Source organism: Abramis brama, assembly GCF_963993115.1.
Source record: "Abramis brama genome assembly, chromosome: 6".
Lineage (NCBI taxonomy): Eukaryota > Metazoa > Chordata > Actinopteri > Cypriniformes > Leuciscidae > Abramis > Abramis brama.
In genome coordinates this window covers 43562123-43581459 of record NC_139968.1, presented here as the reverse complement: position 1 = coordinate 43581459, position 19337 = coordinate 43562123, and the positions used below count along the sequence as shown (strand labels likewise).

The 19337-nt window shown below is 36.2% G+C and overlaps 1 protein-coding gene across 1 annotated transcript; it reads right to left on the bottom strand.

The window, feature by feature from the left end:
• Positions 1 to 5780: 5780 nt before the first annotated feature.
• On the bottom strand, positions 5781 to 9511 carry LOC311085290 (class I histocompatibility antigen, F10 alpha chain-like). Its single transcript, XM_084117725.1, has 4 exons — positions 9345 to 9511; positions 7809 to 8075; positions 7094 to 7372; positions 5781 to 6221 (listed from the first exon to the last, which is right to left on the bottom strand). Exons 1-4 carry the CDS (start codon positions 9418 to 9420, stop codon positions 6214 to 6216), a joined length of 630 nt encoding a protein of 209 aa, XP_083973851.1. The 5' UTR covers positions 9421 to 9511; the 3' UTR covers positions 5781 to 6213.
• Positions 9512 to 19337: the final 9826 nt, after the last annotated feature.

Genomic DNA, 19337 nt, shown 5'->3' with positions numbered 1-19337 from the left:
GTAAAAGTACAGATACCCCTTGCTAAATTTTACTCAAGTACAAGTAAAAGTACTACAGTCAGATGTCTACTTAAGTAAAAGTACTAAAGTACTTGTTTTTAAAAGTACTTGAGTATCAAGAGTACAAGAGTACATTTTCTAAATATTGCATTACTACTGCCACAGTGCTTACATTGGTAAACACAGCAAACACTTTAAGCGAAAACTATCATTAACTTGTTCAGAAAATTGAAATAGTCTGGCGAGGTGGGGCCACGGGTTGGCACATTCCCGGGATGCAATATTTTTTTTCCCAGGATGGTAGGGGAAGACTCATGAATATTCATTAGGGAAGTCATCCCTGATTGGTCTGATGACCTACCCCTAACCCCACCCCTAAACCTACCCATCACTGGGGGTCTTATGACCTCCATAACCCCGCCCCTAAACCTACCCGTCACTGGGGTTAAGACCAATCAGGGATGACTTCCCTAATGAATATTCATGAGTCTTCCCCTACCATCCTGGGAAAAAAAATATTGCTCCCGGGATGGACCTGCTGCGTCTTCATCCATTGTTTCGTCCATGGTTTCGTCTCTTATCTAAATCTGACCATGGAGTTGACTTTGGCGGAAAGCTGAAGGTGATTGCTGATAGGCTGTCCCAATCAGTGGCGCCTGCACAATCCAATCACATTTGAGAGGGAAACAACAAATTGAGGGTTTCCGAGATGTTTCTTTTTTCCTTTTTTTTTTTTTTTTTTAGAAGTAGTAACGGGTACTCACAGTTATGGATAGAAATGTAGTGGAGTAAAGAGTACAATATTTGCCTCTCAAATGTACTTGAGTAAAGTCATGGGTACTCCCCAAAAATGTACTTGAGTAAAGTCATGAGTAGGCTACTCCCCAAAAATGATACTCGAGGAAAGTACAGATCCCTCAAAATTGTACTTAAGTACTTTACTCAAGTAAATGTACTCAGTTACTGTCCGGCTCTGCTTATAGAAACTAACTTAAATGTCAATATACTCTAATGAGAAAATCAGTGACTTAGCAGCAAACAAATGAAGAAATGAGCCTCTATGAAACTTCTGTATATTAGTGATTACAAATATAAATTCATGTTTCTTTTTTTTATCTCGGGATACTGAGACAAAAAGTCTAAATTGTGAGATATAAAGCAATAAAATAAATAAATATTTCCTAAATAGAATACTTTTGCAATTTTGCATTCAAATGCAAGATATAAACTAGTATTTAAAAAAATATATAGAAATTAGAGGCTAAAATATCACAATTTCAAGAGTATTTATCAATTTGTACACATACTTTACAAACTTTTACTTTTATTTTCATCTTTATATTTTCTGACGTACAAGTTTTATTTAAAAAAAAAATAACTGCACATTTTCTAAAATGTTTCGGTGTTTATTTTGTTCCATTTGAAACTCACAAAAGCTGTCAAACTATTGGTAATCCGTGAACTTACAACTTGAAAATAAATAAACCATAACAAAAAATAAAAAATAAAATAAATAAAAAACTGACCTTATCATTTAAAATATATACAAATGCGAGTGGTGAAAGACAAAATCACACACACATCTAAGGCACCAATTACACATATTAACAGAAGTTTCATATCCAGACAGTCTCTGGATGTTCTTTTTCTTTGGGAAAACTATTCCATGACGTCCATACTCATGAATTTTATTGAACACTGAAGTGTGTCCCACAAGCATGCTGGAAATATCTGATCTCCCACATCCTGAAGATTCCCAACCGGACTGAAATCTGGAGAGAGTGCAGACGACTGGAGGAAACTCTTCAAAGAGCTTTGTCAATGACAATGCGCTCTTCGCTAGAGGATACCGGCTTAAACCCACTCCATTTCTGCAAAGTTATATCATAAATATTAGTTAAATAAGGCTTTTTTAATTACACAATTTGTATGACCACTGAAACAGCATGTGACCAATTCCAAATCCCAGATTTTTGCAATTACACACTGCAATTGTAAAAAAAGCAAATTCTGCAAAGGTATTTCTCTAAAATGTGCTTAAAGATAAACATTTGGCTTTGACTGGTTTTGTAAATATAGCTTTTAAAACTTAAATTCAACTTTATTAACTGTTGTCAGTAGCATCAAATGAAAAAAAGAACCAAATAATAAATCAATTTTTTTTAAATGCATTATTTTTTTTTAATAGTTACAGAAAACTTTTTGAATCCAAATTGTGACGGGGTGGAAGAATCACGCGACAAGGAGAGCTTAAATTAATACTCCGGAGGATGGATTTATTAAAGGGATACTTCAGGATTTAGCATTAAGCTTTGTATTAGTAGAAAACCTGTAGTATTTTCGAATTACCATGCTTTCCACCCTCATATCCCCCTGAGACAAGAGATTTATGTATTTTTTGTCTGGAAAAAATCCTCCGATGACGCAAAAATCGTCATTTTGCGTCATCGGAGGATTTTCTGGCCAGAGGCTAAAGACTACAGCCAGTAGATGGCGTTGTTCCGCATGTTTTCAGCCCGCCCATAGAGGGTGGGATCTCACTCACAGAATGTACACGGTGTCAGCCGTCTTTCTTTGGAAGCTAAGCTAGCAGGCTCTTGTTCTGTGGTCTGTGGAGAAAGCTGAATAGTAGGAGAAAGCTGAGTAAGTAGGGGTTACTATCTTCCTTTTCCCAGACTTGTCCGGCGGGCGAGACCGTTCAAAATGTCCGGGATTCAGCTTTTGCGTTCTGCGGTCGCCATTCATTGTTTATATGCACACCTTTTGTTTCAATCTAACTGAATTCATTCCGATTGGTGAATCTGAATGTAGTGTTTACATGAACGCTAAACAAGTGATCGGTTGATGTGCGTTTTACCCTTGCTAAGAAAATTCCCGCTCCTCCGTGAGAGATGGGAGACCCGGCGCGTCTCTGTAATGACGCCACCGGCCTCGCGCCGTTCTCCCGCGGCCGTCAGCCTCGTCCTGCTCGCCACAGTAAACATGATGAATGAATGGCGACTGTAGAACGCAAAAGCCGAATCCCGGACATTTTGGGCGATCTCTAGAGATCCCTGGCAAATCCCTGGCAAACTCATCACGTAGGCTAAGTTAGCCTTGTTGTTTTCAACTGCGCACTCTTACCGGTAGGCGTGGCCTTCTAAGGCAGCGAAGCAAGTGCATTCTGGGAGTTGTTGTCTTTCATCCACATAAGCCAAAAATACATTTTCTGCCTTTTCTCAGTCTAGAAAGCTCCAAATTCAAAAATTTCTTCACATTTCTTCTACTTAAATGACCTATTTTAAATACACATTCATCTTCCCAGAGGTGAAGTATCCCTTTAACAAGTGGTCGGTGAAGAGTGAAGAGTGGCTTGCTGAGGTGGTGCGGTGTTCTCTGTGAGAGATTTCCTTGGTGCGGTGAGTCGGTGCTGTGCTCGTGTCAGGTCTAGCTCGGTCACACGCTGGTTTCTGGAAAGAACAAGAGACGACACGTTAGTTCTCAGCTTTCAAGACGCCAGTCTTGCCATTATCCAGCCTCATGCTGCTTATATCACTTCACTTCACTTATCCCGTAGTCTTTTGGACCGTAGGGGCACCACTGAAGACTTGGCAACCAGCTTCTTCCATTCCTCCAGGTTCTCTGCTTTCCGCACTGTATCACTCAGCTCTAGACCTGTCCACTCTCTGATGTTGTCTTCCCATCTCTTCCTCTGTCTACGTCTTCGTCTGCTTCCCTGTACTGTGCCTTGTAATATTATGTGGGCAAGTCCTGATGATCTTGTGACGTGCCCGTACCAATTCAGCTTGCGTTTTTTTACTGAAGATAGGAGGTCTTCATATGACCCTCTTCATATGGTGCTATCAATTCGGGCTTTCACTTCTACATTAGTGATGTGATCTCTGTAGGAGATGCCAAGAAGTCTGCGGAAGCATCTCATCTCCACCGCCTGAATCCTTCTCTCAATATCGGCTGTCAACATCCATGACTCACATGCGTATAGAAATATTGACATGACCAGGGAACGCATCAGCCTGATCTTTGAGCCAATGGCGATGTTACTGTCGTTCCAGATGACCTTCAATTTGGTCATGGCGGCTATGGTCTGTGCTATCCTGGAGAGTATTTCTGGCTTAGATCCTTCATCCGAAACGATGGCTCCCAGGTACTTAAAGCTGTTAACAGTCTCAAGCTTCTTATTGTTTATCTTGATCTCAGTGCTGATTCCATTGGGGTTGTTGGCCATCAGCTTGGTTTTCTCTGCATTAATCTGCATATTATATGCTGCCGAGGCCTCGTTAAGATGTTTCACAAGATTGTTTCACACGAGTTCCTGTTCTTTTCCAGCTAATCCATCGATGTCATCGGCAAAACGCAAGTTTGTAATCGTCCTGCCTCCGATGCTGACTGTACCTTCATGATCTTCCAATGCGTCGGTCATAATTCGTTCTAAATAGATGTTAAAGAGAGTGGGGGAGAGCAGGCAGCCTTGGCGGACTCCGACTGTGGTTCGAAACCATTCTATGGTGTTATTGGAGTAGACTGCACTAGTAGCCTTGTCATATAGCCCTGATGAGCGAGTGCGGGTGTTTCAAGTCTTTCTCCAGGGCAACGCTGCTCGGGACGCTCGTCACAAAATTAAATCTTCATCAGATTTGACCCATTTATTGCAATTGACAAATTGACATGGTTAGATGAGACTCTTTTTTTATTTAGACTAGTCCAGTGGTACATTATAGCGAAAACAATTCTTTAAAAAGCAAAAAGATGCAGGGCTTTTGACAAGAGACGTTGTTATGTGTCCGTTTTTATTAATGTGCAAACATACTGGGTGTGTCCAGCGCTCTCGGCGCAATAATCTCTATTGAAAATTAGTTTAAAAAAATTGGGTGTACGTGTTGTGTATGTCAAAAGTGAGGTCCACTGTCTTTGACTGAAAACTCCTGGATTAATGTCAATAAGACTATTGTGGTTCATGTAAATGCAGCAAACGGGATTATGCATCTAGTGATTGACCGCATTAACAATATGTCTAATTCCTTGACATTTGAAGATATTTTGGAGTCAGTTTACACTAACATTCAAAAGTTTATCACATGTAAATTTGACTGAAATGATGGCTATTGAAGATGAGGCTGTGCAGTTTAAAAACAATAATTAAGAATGATAGTGATTCTCAACTTTAGTGAAGCATTAGCTTAGTTTAATTCCAATTTAATGGAAATTCTATCAAATGCATTAAATTATTATCTGTGTAAATCAAAACTTTTGAATGCTGAATGATGAAACCACTTGAATGAGAAATAAGAGCAGAAAAAAGACATGTAAACATATACTAACTAGCTTAAACCCGACTGCAAAACCAATAACCAGGACTGTCAATACTCCCATCACACACATCACCAGTGCTACTAAGTTTGCATTTGAAGGTTCTGTGATGGATCACAATTAATACCGTTCTTAATTATCCTATAACCCTAGTTCAAATTTATAGAGATAATCACTCGGTAACTAGAGAGCCTATCCTCTAGTCGTGCCCTCAAGAAGTTTATACGATCAGTCTATACAAATTAATATTCCATTATAAAATAATAAATGTATTAATTGTACAGTATATTAATATAACAACACCCTGTTGCATGCTGCCTCTTTGGCTAGGCTATATGATAAAATCAAAATACATGGTAATAATTATTTTATCAAAAAAGAAATGCTCACCCCTCGTGCGTCTCCTTCACAAAGGATTTCCTGATCCAGGCAGAAGAAAGTGTACTCAAATGATCCAAGGTCCAGTCAGATGATTATAGTAAAAGTTATAACAAACTTTATTAAAATGAAAAGAATACTTGTTACAGAACATAAATGAGTACTAACTAACAGATGTAAAAAATAGCTAAAAATAGCATGCTTCTTGCATCTAGTAAAAAAAAGCTGGCGTACTAGATTTTTTAGGCAAGGAAGAGCAATAAATCTTCCTTTGTTTGCATCTTATATAGTCTTGAATTCAACTGAACTCAGGTTCTGCCTTTTAAAATTGTTTCTACACACTTATTACAGCATAGCTCTAAAAAGCAATTCTAACGGCATAGCTTCCGCACAAGCTCAAGCATCTCTGCTTCCGACATCTCATGGAGGCTGGATGACTTCCTGTTCTGTTGTTTTGTTCCAGAAACAACCATTAGGAAATGTCATGTTGGTAAGGCATGCGGAGAGGCCCTCTCTTAGCAGACTCTTTCACAGTTCTAAAAGATAAACAAACAAACAAAAAACACTTGAGAATACTATAATATCAACAGCAATAAAAGGCTGAAACAACTAACTGATGAAATAAATAATAATCAATACTAAAAATAAGTTATTAGTTAGGTCCAGTTAGGTTACTGTAGGTTAGTTAGGTTATTATCATTAACAATAAAATCAAAAATCAAATTAAATATATTAGATGAAAAACAAAAATGAAATGAAACAAATGTTTCCATGGAAAATACCCAAAATGGGTTTAAGTCAAAGTACTGTAATATAAAATAAATAAAAAACTAAAACCGAACAAAAATTTAATCAAACCTAAATAGTACTATAAAAAAAACTAACAACAATGACACAACTACATAACAAAATTACAAAACAAAAACCAAAAAACAGAAAATGAATATGAAAAAAAAAATCGAATACAAAATATTAATACAAAACTATAATAGTATATAAATAATACTAAACAACACTGGATGGCTGGTCCTAATAGTAACGGTTTGATTTTGCGTCTGAAGACTGACTGCAAGAATTAATTTCTTCATTTTTGGCTGAACTATCCCTTTCAAATTGTTAATGTTTGATATTGACTTCAGATATCTATTTGACAAATGTTTTAATGATAAAAATCTATTTGATAAATTTGCCCAGTGTAACCTTACAATCCTATTAGCCAAGTGTGGTAGGATAGGATGGGTACAGATTAGTCACATTTATATGATTATCTCAAACATAAATTGTGCATTTTTTGTTTTTGTTTTAATGAAGCAATGCATGAGAAAAGAGAAACACCAATGACTCATTATAATAATAAAAAATCAACTTTTTGAACAAAGTGAAGTTCTCAATAACAAAGTAGGCCTACCTGTTCTCTCGAATCTCGCTTTCCTTAACGTCAAGAAATGTTTCAGCCAGTAAACACACTCATGATCGTAGTATTGTTTCAGCACTGTAAACCGTTCTTTGTCATTATTCCACTTCTCCACTGTGGGTATTGCCTGTGGTACATGTGCAGTGTATCTGAACTCCCTCACATCCAGCGTGATGAATTCCTTTCCATCATAAGTATACCGATCAAACCCTTTTGATTCTTCAGTCTCATCATCATAATCACATCCATACATCCTCTGATACAAATGAACTCCTGAAGAGGAAAAAAAATGCACTAGTAGGGATGGGCGATATGACCAAATTCTTATTTCACAATATGAGAAATTTTATTTTACAATAACGATAAAGAACACAATATATTTATTTTGTGTTATTTGATCTCATTTGTGTTAATAAAAATAAGAAAAAAGAAGCAAATTACAAAAACTAGGCCAAATATAATATAACTAAAATATGAATGAAACAAAACTTATTGTGCTTAATGACACTTTTTAACATCAAACACGTCCCAAATTCGTCCATTCGCCCTCTAAAAGAGTTCCTCTTCAGGATATATTGAGCTTATAACTATATATAAACTGTATATCATTTTATATTGTGGTAACCAAATATATCTTCATTCCTCCCAGCCCTATGCACAAGGTAATCGTTTGACATTTAAAAATGTAGTATAAAGCATTTTAACTCACCACCTGACTGATTGAATCGCTCCATTATAACATGAATGTTGATTTTGTAGATCTGCTGTACATCTTCTCTGATCTTAGTGTCTTCTTTCCACATTTCTGTAAATGTAAACTCCTTCATCCAGTCCTGTTTGGGAATCATCTTCTTTATGTTACTGTCATAGTAATCGATCTGATCTCCATCCAGTCTCGTTTCAGCAGAAAACTCTTGGATTCCTGCAGCCGTCTGTTCATTTAGTCCAGTGTATGCGGTGTAGAGCTTGTGAGACTCTGAACAAACATTGAACAAAACAACACAAGACATAAAGCTCTCAAACATGGTTAAGAATCTCATAATGTCAAATCAAATAACTATAAAATACCATTGTCCAGATGAATATTACATTAATTTGAGACACCAATCCCAAAGAAATTCTTAACTTACTTACTTTATTCTTTGATATTTTAATCTATTCTATTACAAACATCTCATGATTGTGTGTCCGTTCAACACACAGAAGTAGGCTAGATGAAGGCCTTGCTGACAGATAATTCATTGTTTAAACGACTGGGTAACACTTTAGAATACTGTTCCTTCATTAATGAATAATTACACAGGAACAAATGAGTAACGTATTATTAACATTCTAGTAACTACTATTAACTAACAAGAAACTCTGATTAACAAATTAGTAAGAAATAGCGCTCAAATGAATGTAGTAGTTCATTATTAGCTAATCAATAACTACTATTTTTTTTAATACCTCCCAGAGAACTACTATCTACATGTTCATAATTAACATGAATAATGCATAATTTATAATAAAAGGTAATGGTAACCCACTAGTAATAACTCAAGTATTACTACATCATTTTAAAGGAACTACTAATTATTTGGATCAGTATCTAAAGTGAAAAACATGATAACAACCTAATATTGACTGAAGTCATTGTAAGCTTTTGAGATTTTTGTACGGTTTTGAATAGTAATTCCTTCCAATGGATTTGGTAACACTTTAGTCATTACTAGTGTGTTCCCGTGATCTTCACTTTAGAATACTGATCCAAATAATTAGTAGTTCCTTTAGAAAGATGTAGTAACACTTGATTCATTACTATCCAAAACCTTACAAAAGCCTTAAAAGCTTACAATGACTTCAGTCAATATTAGGTAGTTATCATGTTTTTCACTTTAGAATACTGATCCAAATTATTAGTAGTTCTTTTAGAAGGATGTAGTAACACTTGATTCATTACTAATGGGCTACCATTACCTTATATTAAACATTGTGCATTATAAATATTTATTAACCTGTATATAGTAGTTCTTATAGTCTTCAGTGAGGTATGAAAAATAGTAGTTATTGATTAGCTAATAGTGAACTACCACATCCGACTGAGCGCTATTACTTACTAATTCGTTAATCAGAGTTTCTTGTTAGTTAATAGTAGTTACTAGAGTGTTACTAATGCATTACTCATTTGTTCCTGTGTAGTTATTCATTAATGAAGGAACAGTATTCTAAAGTGTTACCAACGACTGTATGAAATGAATCTCACCTGAGTAAACCAAAGGTACACAGAGGAAGAAAATGATGAACTTCATTGCTGACGAAAATCCATGTATTTGAGACATAATTCTTAAGTGAAGTCGTCGAAGAGAAACTTTACTGAGCGAGTTATGACAACCTGTGAGCAAAAGGTTCCACCCTTCCGCATTGAGACTGTTTCTCTAGAGCTGCAGTGACGTCAGATCAGTTGATTCATTTCCTGTTGATTCATATGTAGCAACCCTAGTGAAAAAAAAGTATACTTTATTGTATTTGTAATATATTCCCTGTTTTAATAGTACATTGCAAATATACTAATAAAAAATTTACTATTTTTAAATATACAAAAAAGTATATTAGCAGCATACTTTTGACTATTTTCAAAATACAATTTTTAACACACTTTAAAATAATTGTAATTTAGTATATTTTCTAAAAAATATATTTTACAAAAATATACTTGAAGTGAAAGTTCTGTTTATTTTTTATAAGTATATTTATTTGCACTTTTCTTAAATATATTTTATGAATATTTTTTAACCATGTGCTGAAAATGATCATTGTAACAATGCATTGAAAGTATACACTGTAAAAACTAAAGGAGCCTCAAATATCCTGTCGGATACTCAAGGAACTTAAAAATGTAATTAAAGTGCCTCCAAGCTCTTTCTCCTATAGTAGGGTTACTGGAGGAGCATTGATAATCTTTGCGGTTCTTGCTGGAACTTATGGGATCCTTTAAGCACTTTGTATTTAGTTCAGAGGTTCTGGAGTCACCTTTTCATTACCACAAGACCTCGAAGTGCTTTGGGGGAAAATAGAGGAACCTGAATGCGATAAAAGGGTTATTGGAAGATCTTTTAACATTTAAGTGGTTCCTGGAAGATCTCTTATGTTAAAGCCAGCATCTGAACCCAATGGTTCAGTGAGGCCAGAATAAGATTATTATTATCCTATTATTATCCTATTATTATTATTATTATTATTATTATTATAGGCTACTTAAGTTTGATTCAGTATACATACCCAGGTGAAAAGACATACTATTAAATGTATTAAAAATGTACTTGAGTGTGTTTTTAGTAGGCCTACAATACAAATATGCTTTAATGCATTTTTAATACATTTAACAGTAGCCTACGTCCTTTTCACCTGGGTAGCTTACATTTATTTAGTATAGGCCTATTTTATTGATTAATTTAAACCGTAAACAACAACACTAAATAATAATAATAATAATAATAATAATAATTAAAGCTGCAAGCAGCATTTATCGGGGTTCAAGCAGTTAAAGCCTTTTAGGCATTTAAGCACAAAAGCATCAAAAGTTATTAAGATTTATTTAGCAAGCATGTAACCACTGACATAATAGATGGAAAAGACCATTTACAGCCAATACAGGCAGTTTACCATGGGAGATATATGGTTCTAAAGCTTTTTAACAGGTATAGCGCCACCTATGGTCCAAACTCCATAAAATTGTTTACTGTGACCTCAAATTGAACCCATACACATGTGTACTAAGTTTGGTGAAGATATCTCATTTACTTCTTGAGTTATAGCCATTTTAGTAAAATAGGCCCCTCCCACAACAATGTACCATATTTTAGTATTATTTACTATGATTCTAGCATGATTTACGTAGTTTACCATGATTTTATCTTAGTTTACCTTGATTTACCATATTCTAACATGATTTACCATTATATACTACATTCTAGTATGATTTACCATTGTTTACTGTGATTCTAGCATGGTTTACCATAGTTTATCATGGTTTATCATAGGTTACCATGATTTACCCTGTTCTAGCATGATTTACCATGATATACCACATTCTAACATGATTTACCATAGTTTATCATGATTTATCATGGTTTACCCTGTTCTAGCATAGTTTACCATGATTTACCATGTTCTAGCATGATTTACCATGATATACCACGTTCTAGAATGATTTTCCAGGATTTTAGCATGATTTACCTTGATACACCACATTCTAGTATTATTTACTATGATTTACCATGTTTCTAGTGTGATTTACCATGATTTACCACATTACTAGCAATTATGTGAAGTGTCAGTGCAAATGAAGTGATAAACACTGACAAAATATGATTGTGTTATAATAGTTATTGTTATATAAGTGATTTTTTAGAGTCTAAATATAAATGTGAGCACATGTGAAAAGCACATGTGAAAAGACTTCATTAATAAGTAGAATGACCAGCAGAGGGCAGTAGAAGACCACTTATTGGCTCACTTTCACTTTAAACTTCATGATTTGCACCAGTTTTCTGCACTAAATCAAACCAGTCTTTCCATGTTAACTCCATAATGCATGCTTACACACACACACACACACACACACACACACACACACACAAATATGTTTTTTGGATATGTTATTGAGAAAATATATTTAATTGTCTATAGGCATTTCTTTGTGATCTAATAATATAAAACTATGTTACCAGTATAGGGCTGTAGCGATTCCTCAATTATAGTCAAGTACTCGATTTAAAAAAATCCTTGATTGCAATTTACCCCTTAGTAATGGGCAAAATACCGAAAGTGTTGCATTCCACAGACGAGAATCCAACAACCGCAGAATTACACAGTTTTCTAAGACAACGTGATATATTTAAAACCATTTACAGTCATAATATAGCATAGTGCTATTGTGAAATCACAAAGGCTGTGATTCAGTTAAATAAATATATCCTCTGTTTTTTTGTTTGTTTGTTTTTTTCACAGAGAAAACGCTTCAATTACATGAGTGCAGAGTACATGTTCAAATTACCTCAGCTCCGTCCACAGTAAACGCTGCTCCAAGCAAACTCAGTCTCTGCAGTGCTGTTTGTTTAGGTTTCCAATAACGTGCATTTGGGAACGCAAGTCAGACGCAGTTTGTGTTTCATAGTTGCACTGTTATCATTTATATTTGTGGAGCTGGGTTTCTCAAACTGCTGTTCATCGCGATTTCAAAATAAAAGTTTAAACATCGCGATTTCAAAATAAAAGTTTAAACTCTCGCTCTGAGTTTGCATACTTTGATGTGCACATGTTCTCGTTCAAGAAATTACAGTGGCTGCAGCATTTCTATCGTACAGAAGTGGCCAAATATTAAAGGTTAAGTTGACATTTGAATTAATTGTTTGGACAATATTAAACAAGGATTTGATAATGCCTTAGTGTAACAACAACCAGGCCGCTGGCGCCCTCTGCAGGCATTTGTTATTTATGTACATAAGTTATGTTTATATTAGTTTATATAATTTATTTTACATGGGTATATTTTAACAGTGTTGTTCAGTAAAACCAATATAATTACTTACTTTGCATACATACTTTACTTGAACCAATTATTGTTGCTTGTTATTATATATTTGTATTTTAAGTCATTTTAAAGGCTGTTGTTAACTTGAATCTATTTTTTACCACAAATTTTTTTTATCCGATTACTTGAATAGAATACTCGATTACTAAAATAATCGATAGCTACAGCCCTATCATAATAAAAAAGATTGCTTTTTAAAGCATTTGTTTGTTTCCCAATATTGAAAGCTAATGAAAAGATCATATGTAATCTTGCTGCTCCCTCAAGTGGACAAAAGTGGTATTATAGCTTACATTTTACAATTGAAGTGTTTTATGAATGAGTGAATGAATGGGAATTTGTTTTTTCACTTATATCTCGGTAACCAGAACGCGAAAAATTCTGAAACTCAGAGCATAGACAGTGCTCGAGGAGCCCTGTTGAATGAGACTATCACTTTGTTTTTGGGCGATTAGGGCCGGAAGTTATGACCGTTCAAAGGCATATCTTTGAGGCTTTTATCTCTGGAATGCCCAGGGCAAATAACACCACATTTGAATTGAAGCTAGCCAACGACGGGCCCTTTCCAACGAGCTCTCACACAAGGTTCGAGGTTGTCTGGGTCAGGAGTTACGGCCGTTCAAAGTCGGGGGTCCCGCCGACTAGCGATGCCCGAGGGGCGCGCTCCCGAGGCCCGCGACGACACGTTTCGATCAAGAGCCTGGAGAGGACCTTACCATCAAAATTTGAGCGCGCATCGACTTTCCGTTTTTGAGTTATGAGTGAATTTGTATTCGGGGGCGTGGTTTAAATGGACGTTTTACTTTCTGTTTGTGACTCAGCTGTCAATAGTAATATTCCAAAAGATTAATTTTGACAAAATGTGATTGTAAATGTTAAAATAATGATTTTATAAAGTCTAAATATGAATTATATAACAATATTATGGAGTAGTATGATGAAATGACAGCAGGGGGCAGTAAAATACCACTTATTGGCTTAATATGTCATGTTATATCATTTTCACCTTTTTAACTGTTATAGAGGCAAATTTTGTCCGATCTGTCTGAAATTTTTCATGCTTATTAAGAGTCATGAACATTATTATATGAAAATTATATGATCATAGATGGAAAAGACCATTCACAGCCAATAAAGGCAATTTACCATAGGAAATATATGGGTTTAAAGCGTTTTAACAGTTATAGCGCCACCTTTGGTCCGATCTCCATAAAAATTTCCATGCTTCTTTAGCATGTTATGACACATATGTGCATCAATTTTTGTGAAGTTCTGAGTTTTCGTTTAGGATTTATAGGCTTTTGAGTGTATTTTGTCACGCCCCTTTTCTAAATGACCCTGTTACAGCCACCCAAATGCAAAAGTTCAACTTTTTTTTGATAATTATTGATCTAGAGAGGCCAGAGGATTGTCCTAGACTGGTCTGGTTCTGATCAGGCGAAAAACCAGGGACTAGTTCACAAAAGTAGGTTTTTAACATGTTCGCGAACATTTAATGAACGGTTTGATTGACAGCAATGGTTCTAGAGGCAAAGTTGTTCAGCATGAGGAGATCTATCAAATGATATGCATTTTCTGATGAAATTTGTAATACCATGTGATTACAGAGCCTTAAAACTCGTTAGCGCCAACTAGTGGCCGATTACTTTCAAAATTCTTACAGACCTCTATGGCCTTGAGCCAAACATGCCCACTGAGTTTCGTTCTGATCGGACTCCATTAACCTTGTCTAATAGGTGGTCAAACTTAATTGGCCGATGGCGGCCATGTTTTTTGAGATACGCCAATATCCTTTTAGACATACATGACACTTTGGACCAAGACACTGCATACCAATTTTCAAGTAATTCGGACAAACAGTCAGGTGTTTATATGTTTTTTTTGTGTTATAGCGCCACCATGTGGCCAATCGACGCGATTTTTTTAGTGTGACCCCAGACTGACTTCCTACACATGTGTGTCTAGATTGGTGAAGGCAGCTCATTTACTTCTCGAGTTATAGCCATTTTTGTAAAATAGGCTTCTCCCACAATGATCATTTTGCATCTCCTAGCAACCGTGAATGGAAATTTCCACTTTTTTTCGATAATTATTGATTGTCAGACTCTAAAGAACATTTCTGCACTTGTTTGGTTCCGATCGGGCGAAAAACCACAGACTACTTCGCAAAAGTAGGTTTTTGACAAAATTCAAAATGGCGGAAAAATTTGCATACCGGAAATGAAATCGGAGATATACATTTTGTCCGTCTTGAGCCAAGGATTACAGTGATATAAGACACTTGAGTCTACGACAAACCGTCTAGGAGTTATTAGCAATTTCATACTTTTGCTTACTATAGCGCCACCTATTGGCCAATCGGGGTCATAATTTGATAACCTCTCCTCGATTTTTGTACTACCATCTGGCAAAGTTTCAAGTCTCCAGCACTTACGGTTTGGGCTGCACGATGCGTTTTACAGGAGAATAATAATAATTAAAGCTGCAAGCAGCATTTATCGGGGTTCAAGCAGTTAAGGCCTTTAAGGCCTTTAACCCTCTGGGGACCACAAACGCGCCCGCGCGTTTTGCTCGTTTTTTTTTTTTAGCAATGAAAATAAACACTAAATGCTCTGTTAATTTTGATCTTTCATTTTCGTGTAATACATCAATCGATCCTGTTCAGTTTCTATTTTTTTTCTGTATACTCACAATAAAAATAAAGTGTTTTGCTTTTTGACAAATAAAGAAAAATTAACATGATGCGATTTCTGCCTTCTCTCTGTCAGTAAACTCCCATTTGAAACGCGTTCGAAAATGATCTATAACTCCGCGAAAATTCAGTCAAACAGGCAAACAGACCCACGGGCATAAAGCTTGAGATCGCATCTTTTAAATGAAGTAATTTATATAAAAAACAAATATTCTCAGCTTCTGTAATCTGTATAAAAAGAGAGCGACTCCTGTCGAGCTCATTACGACCTAATTCACAGTAATGTGACCACTCCCCGGAGAGCGCGTGCTATTCAAACGCAAATTCTGAGAACTATTTCATAGCTGTGAAACGCCCACATCAGCTGTAAACAAAGCGCGTCGCGACTCCTCGCGAGTGAGACATTATAGCCTACCTTATGGAGAAAAGATTCCTCAGAACAGTGCTGATGAGGAGCAATATCTCCTGAAATGAGGAGCAGATTCCGCTGAGGAGTGAGGTAGGCTGTTTTCTTTTCTCACGTGTGGAATAACGTTATGGAATAACGTTAGTGTAGGCCTATGTAAACCGCAAAAAGATGAATCGCATTTCTATAATATGACTCGCCTTTCTGTGAGATGAATGAAGGGGACATATTTGTAAAGACTGTTTAGCCTAAATATGAATCGCGCGTCTGTGTGTGAAAGAATAAACTGCTTTGCTATAGCCTACTGAGATGAGTAAAAATCGACTGGAATATGTTGAAATAAAATGTATTTGTATAAGCAACGTATTAAACTGCAAAAAAAATACTATTTTTGTCAAAAATAAATTCATAGACTAAGATGTTAGATGTTCCAATGTTGGCTATATTCAAACTAATGAATACATATGATAAAATGTAGGCCTATAATCTTTTTTTTTTTTTTTTTTTTTACAAAGAAAGAGTACACTTGAAATATTGTTGAAATTGTAATTATTGTTGTAATTGTAACATTTTTAATAAAATAGCAAAACATATTTACAAGAGAGATGTAAGCGAAATCTTAAATGGTCAATATAAGTCTTCTTCTAAATACATCTTTTGTCCTTGCATTGTGGCTCAGTCAGTTTCACACCTGAGTGAATGGCTAATTATGCAGAGTGGGAGGGACATTCATAATCTAAGGTGTAAACTACTCCTCCCCCTCGCATATTGGCTTTCCAAGCAAAACCTGTTTTACACCATTTAAATCAATGTATTTTTTTTTGTGAACGATAAAGCAAGACTATTTTCACATCATTTTGAAGCTAGAACTCAAAGGGACAACATCCATTAGTCAAAAGTCTTGTGGACACATATTTAATATGTGTTTTGTGGTCTTAATTCAGCAACTTTCATTTTAATTTTTTCCAATAACCACGCATAAACATTATTCTCTTAAAAATACAAACATCTACATACACGTTGCTCGCATATTATGGTAGCCCTGTTTGTGCTATATAGAGTGAATTTACACCTTTGCCATTAACATGTTTATAAATAACTGAAAAAAGCACAAATGTCAAGGCATGTCAGAACATCTCAAGGACCCCAAAAACAGCTTGGTCCCCAGAGGGTTAAGCACAAAAGCATCAAAAGTTATTAAGTTTTATTTAGCAAGCATGTAACCACTGACATAATAGATGGAAAAGACCATTTACAGCCAATACAGGCAATGTACCATAGGAAATACATGGTTTTAAAGTTGTTTAACAGTTATAGCGCCACCTATAGTCCGATATTCATGAAACTTGGCATGCTTCTTCACCATGATATTACACATATACTCATCAATTTTGGTGAAGTTCTGAGTTTCCAATTGGGATTTATAGGCTTTTTAGTGTATTTTGCCACGCCCCTTTTCTAAGTGACCCTGTTACAGCCACCCAAATGCAAAAGTTCAACTTTTTTTCAATAATTATTGATCTAGAGAGTCCAGAGAATTGTCCTAGACTGGTCTGGTTACGATCGGGCGAAAAACCAGGGACTAGTTCGCAAAAGTAGGTTTTTAACATATTTGTGAATATTTAATGAACGGTTTGATTGACAGCAGTAGTTCTTGAGGCAAAGTTGTTCAACATGAGGAGATCTATCAAATGATATGCATTTTGTGACGAAATTCGTTACACCACGTGATTACAGAGCCTTAAAACTCGTTAGCGCCAACTAGTGGCCGATTTCTTTCAAAATTCTTACAGACCTCTAGGGCCTTGAGACGAACATGCCCACTGAGTTTCGTTCCGATCGGACTTCGTTAACCTTGTTTAATAGGTGCTCGAATCTCATTGGCCAATGGCGGCCATGTTTTTCGAGATACGCCAATATCCTTTTATACATACATGGCCCCTTGGGCCAAGACGCTGCATACCAAATTTCAAGTCATTCGGAAAAACGGTCAGGTGTCTATACGTTTTTTTTGTTTTATAGCGCCACCATGTGGCCAATCGACGCATTTTTTTTATTGTGACCTCAGATTGACCTCCTACATAGGTGTACCAAGTTTGGTGAAGTTTACTAAATTACTTCTTGAGTTATAGCCATTTTAGTAAAATAGGCTCCTCCCACAGCGTTAATTTTGTACCCCCTAGCGACCGTGAATGGAAATTTCCACTTTTTTTCGATAATTATTAATTTTCAGACTCCAAAGAACATTTTTGCACTGGTTTGGTTCCGATCGGGCGAGATTAAAAATGGCGGAAAAATTTGCATACCGGAAATGAAATCGGACCCAAGGATTACAGTGATATAAGACACTTGAGTCTACGACAAAGCGTCTAGGAGTTATTAGCGATTTCATACTTTTGCTTACTATAGCGCCACCTATTGGCCAATCGGGGTCATAATTTGATAACCTCTCCTCGATTTTTGTACTACCATCTGGCAAAGTTTCAAGTCTCCAGCACTTACGGTTTGGGCTGCACGATGCGTTTTACGGCGGAAGAATAATAATAAAAATCAGGACAGTTACAATAGGGTTTCAGCACTTCGTGCTTGAACCCCTAATTAAAACCAGCACAATTACAATAGGGATTCAGCACTTCGTGCTTGAACCCCTAATCAGCACAATTACAATAGGGTTTCAGCATTTCATGCTTGAACCCCTAATAAAAACCAGCACAATTACAATAGGGTTTCAGCACTTCGTGCTTGAACCCGTAATAAAAACCAGCACAATTACAATAGGGATTCAGCACTTCGTTTTGGACAGTTATAGCGCCACCTATGGTCCGATCTGCATGAAACTCGGCATGCCTCTTCGCCATGTTCTGACACATATGCTCATCAATTTTTGTGAAGTTTGGGGTTTTCCCTTAGGTTGTGTAGGCTTTTGAGTGTTTTTTGGTCCCGCCCCTTTCCTAAATGACCCTGTTACAGCCAGGCCAATGCAAAAGTTCCACTTTTTTTCGATAATTATTGATCTAGAGACTCCAGAGAACTGTGCTAGACTGGTCTGGTCTGGATTGGGCCAAAAACCAGGGACTAGTTCGCAAAAGTAGGTTTTGGACAAAATTGCCCATAACAATTTTTTTTTTTGGCCCGAATCGGAGATAGCCATTTTGTCCGCCTGGAGCCAGGGATCACAGTCATGCTAAAATGAGAATCTAGGACAAACTGTCTAGGAGTTATGAACAATTTAGTAAATTTGGTCATTATAGCGCCACCTATGGGCCAATCTGGGTCATAATTTGATAACCTCTCCTCGATTTTTGTACTACCATCTGGCAAAGTTTCAAGTCTCCAGCACTTACGGTTTGGGCTGCACGATGCGTTTTACAGGAGAATAATAATAATAAAAACCAGCACAATTACAATAGGGATTCAGCACTTCGTGCTTGAACCCCTAATAATAATAATAATAAAAATCAGCACAATTACAATAGGGTTTCAGCACTTCGTGCTTGAACCCCTAATAATAATAATTAAAGCTGCAAGCAGCATTTATCGGGGTTCAAGCAGTTAAGGCCTTTAA

What these genes read in the sequence shown, in the direction of transcription:
- LOC311085290 (XM_084117725.1), bottom strand. Translation starts at nt 9,420, where the DNA reads ATGTCTCAAATACATGGATTTTCGTCAGCAATGAAGTTCATCATTTTC. An exon ending in TGTACCTTTGGTTTACTCAG is followed by an intron (nt 8,076 to 9,344) that starts GTGAGATTCATT and finishes ATGTTTGTTCAG; the next exon opens with AGTCTCACAAGCTCTACACC. An exon ending in GCGATTCAATCAGTCAGGTG is followed by an intron (nt 7,373 to 7,808) that starts GTGAGTTAAAAT and finishes TTTCCTCTTCAG; the next exon opens with GAGTTCATTTGTATCAGAGG.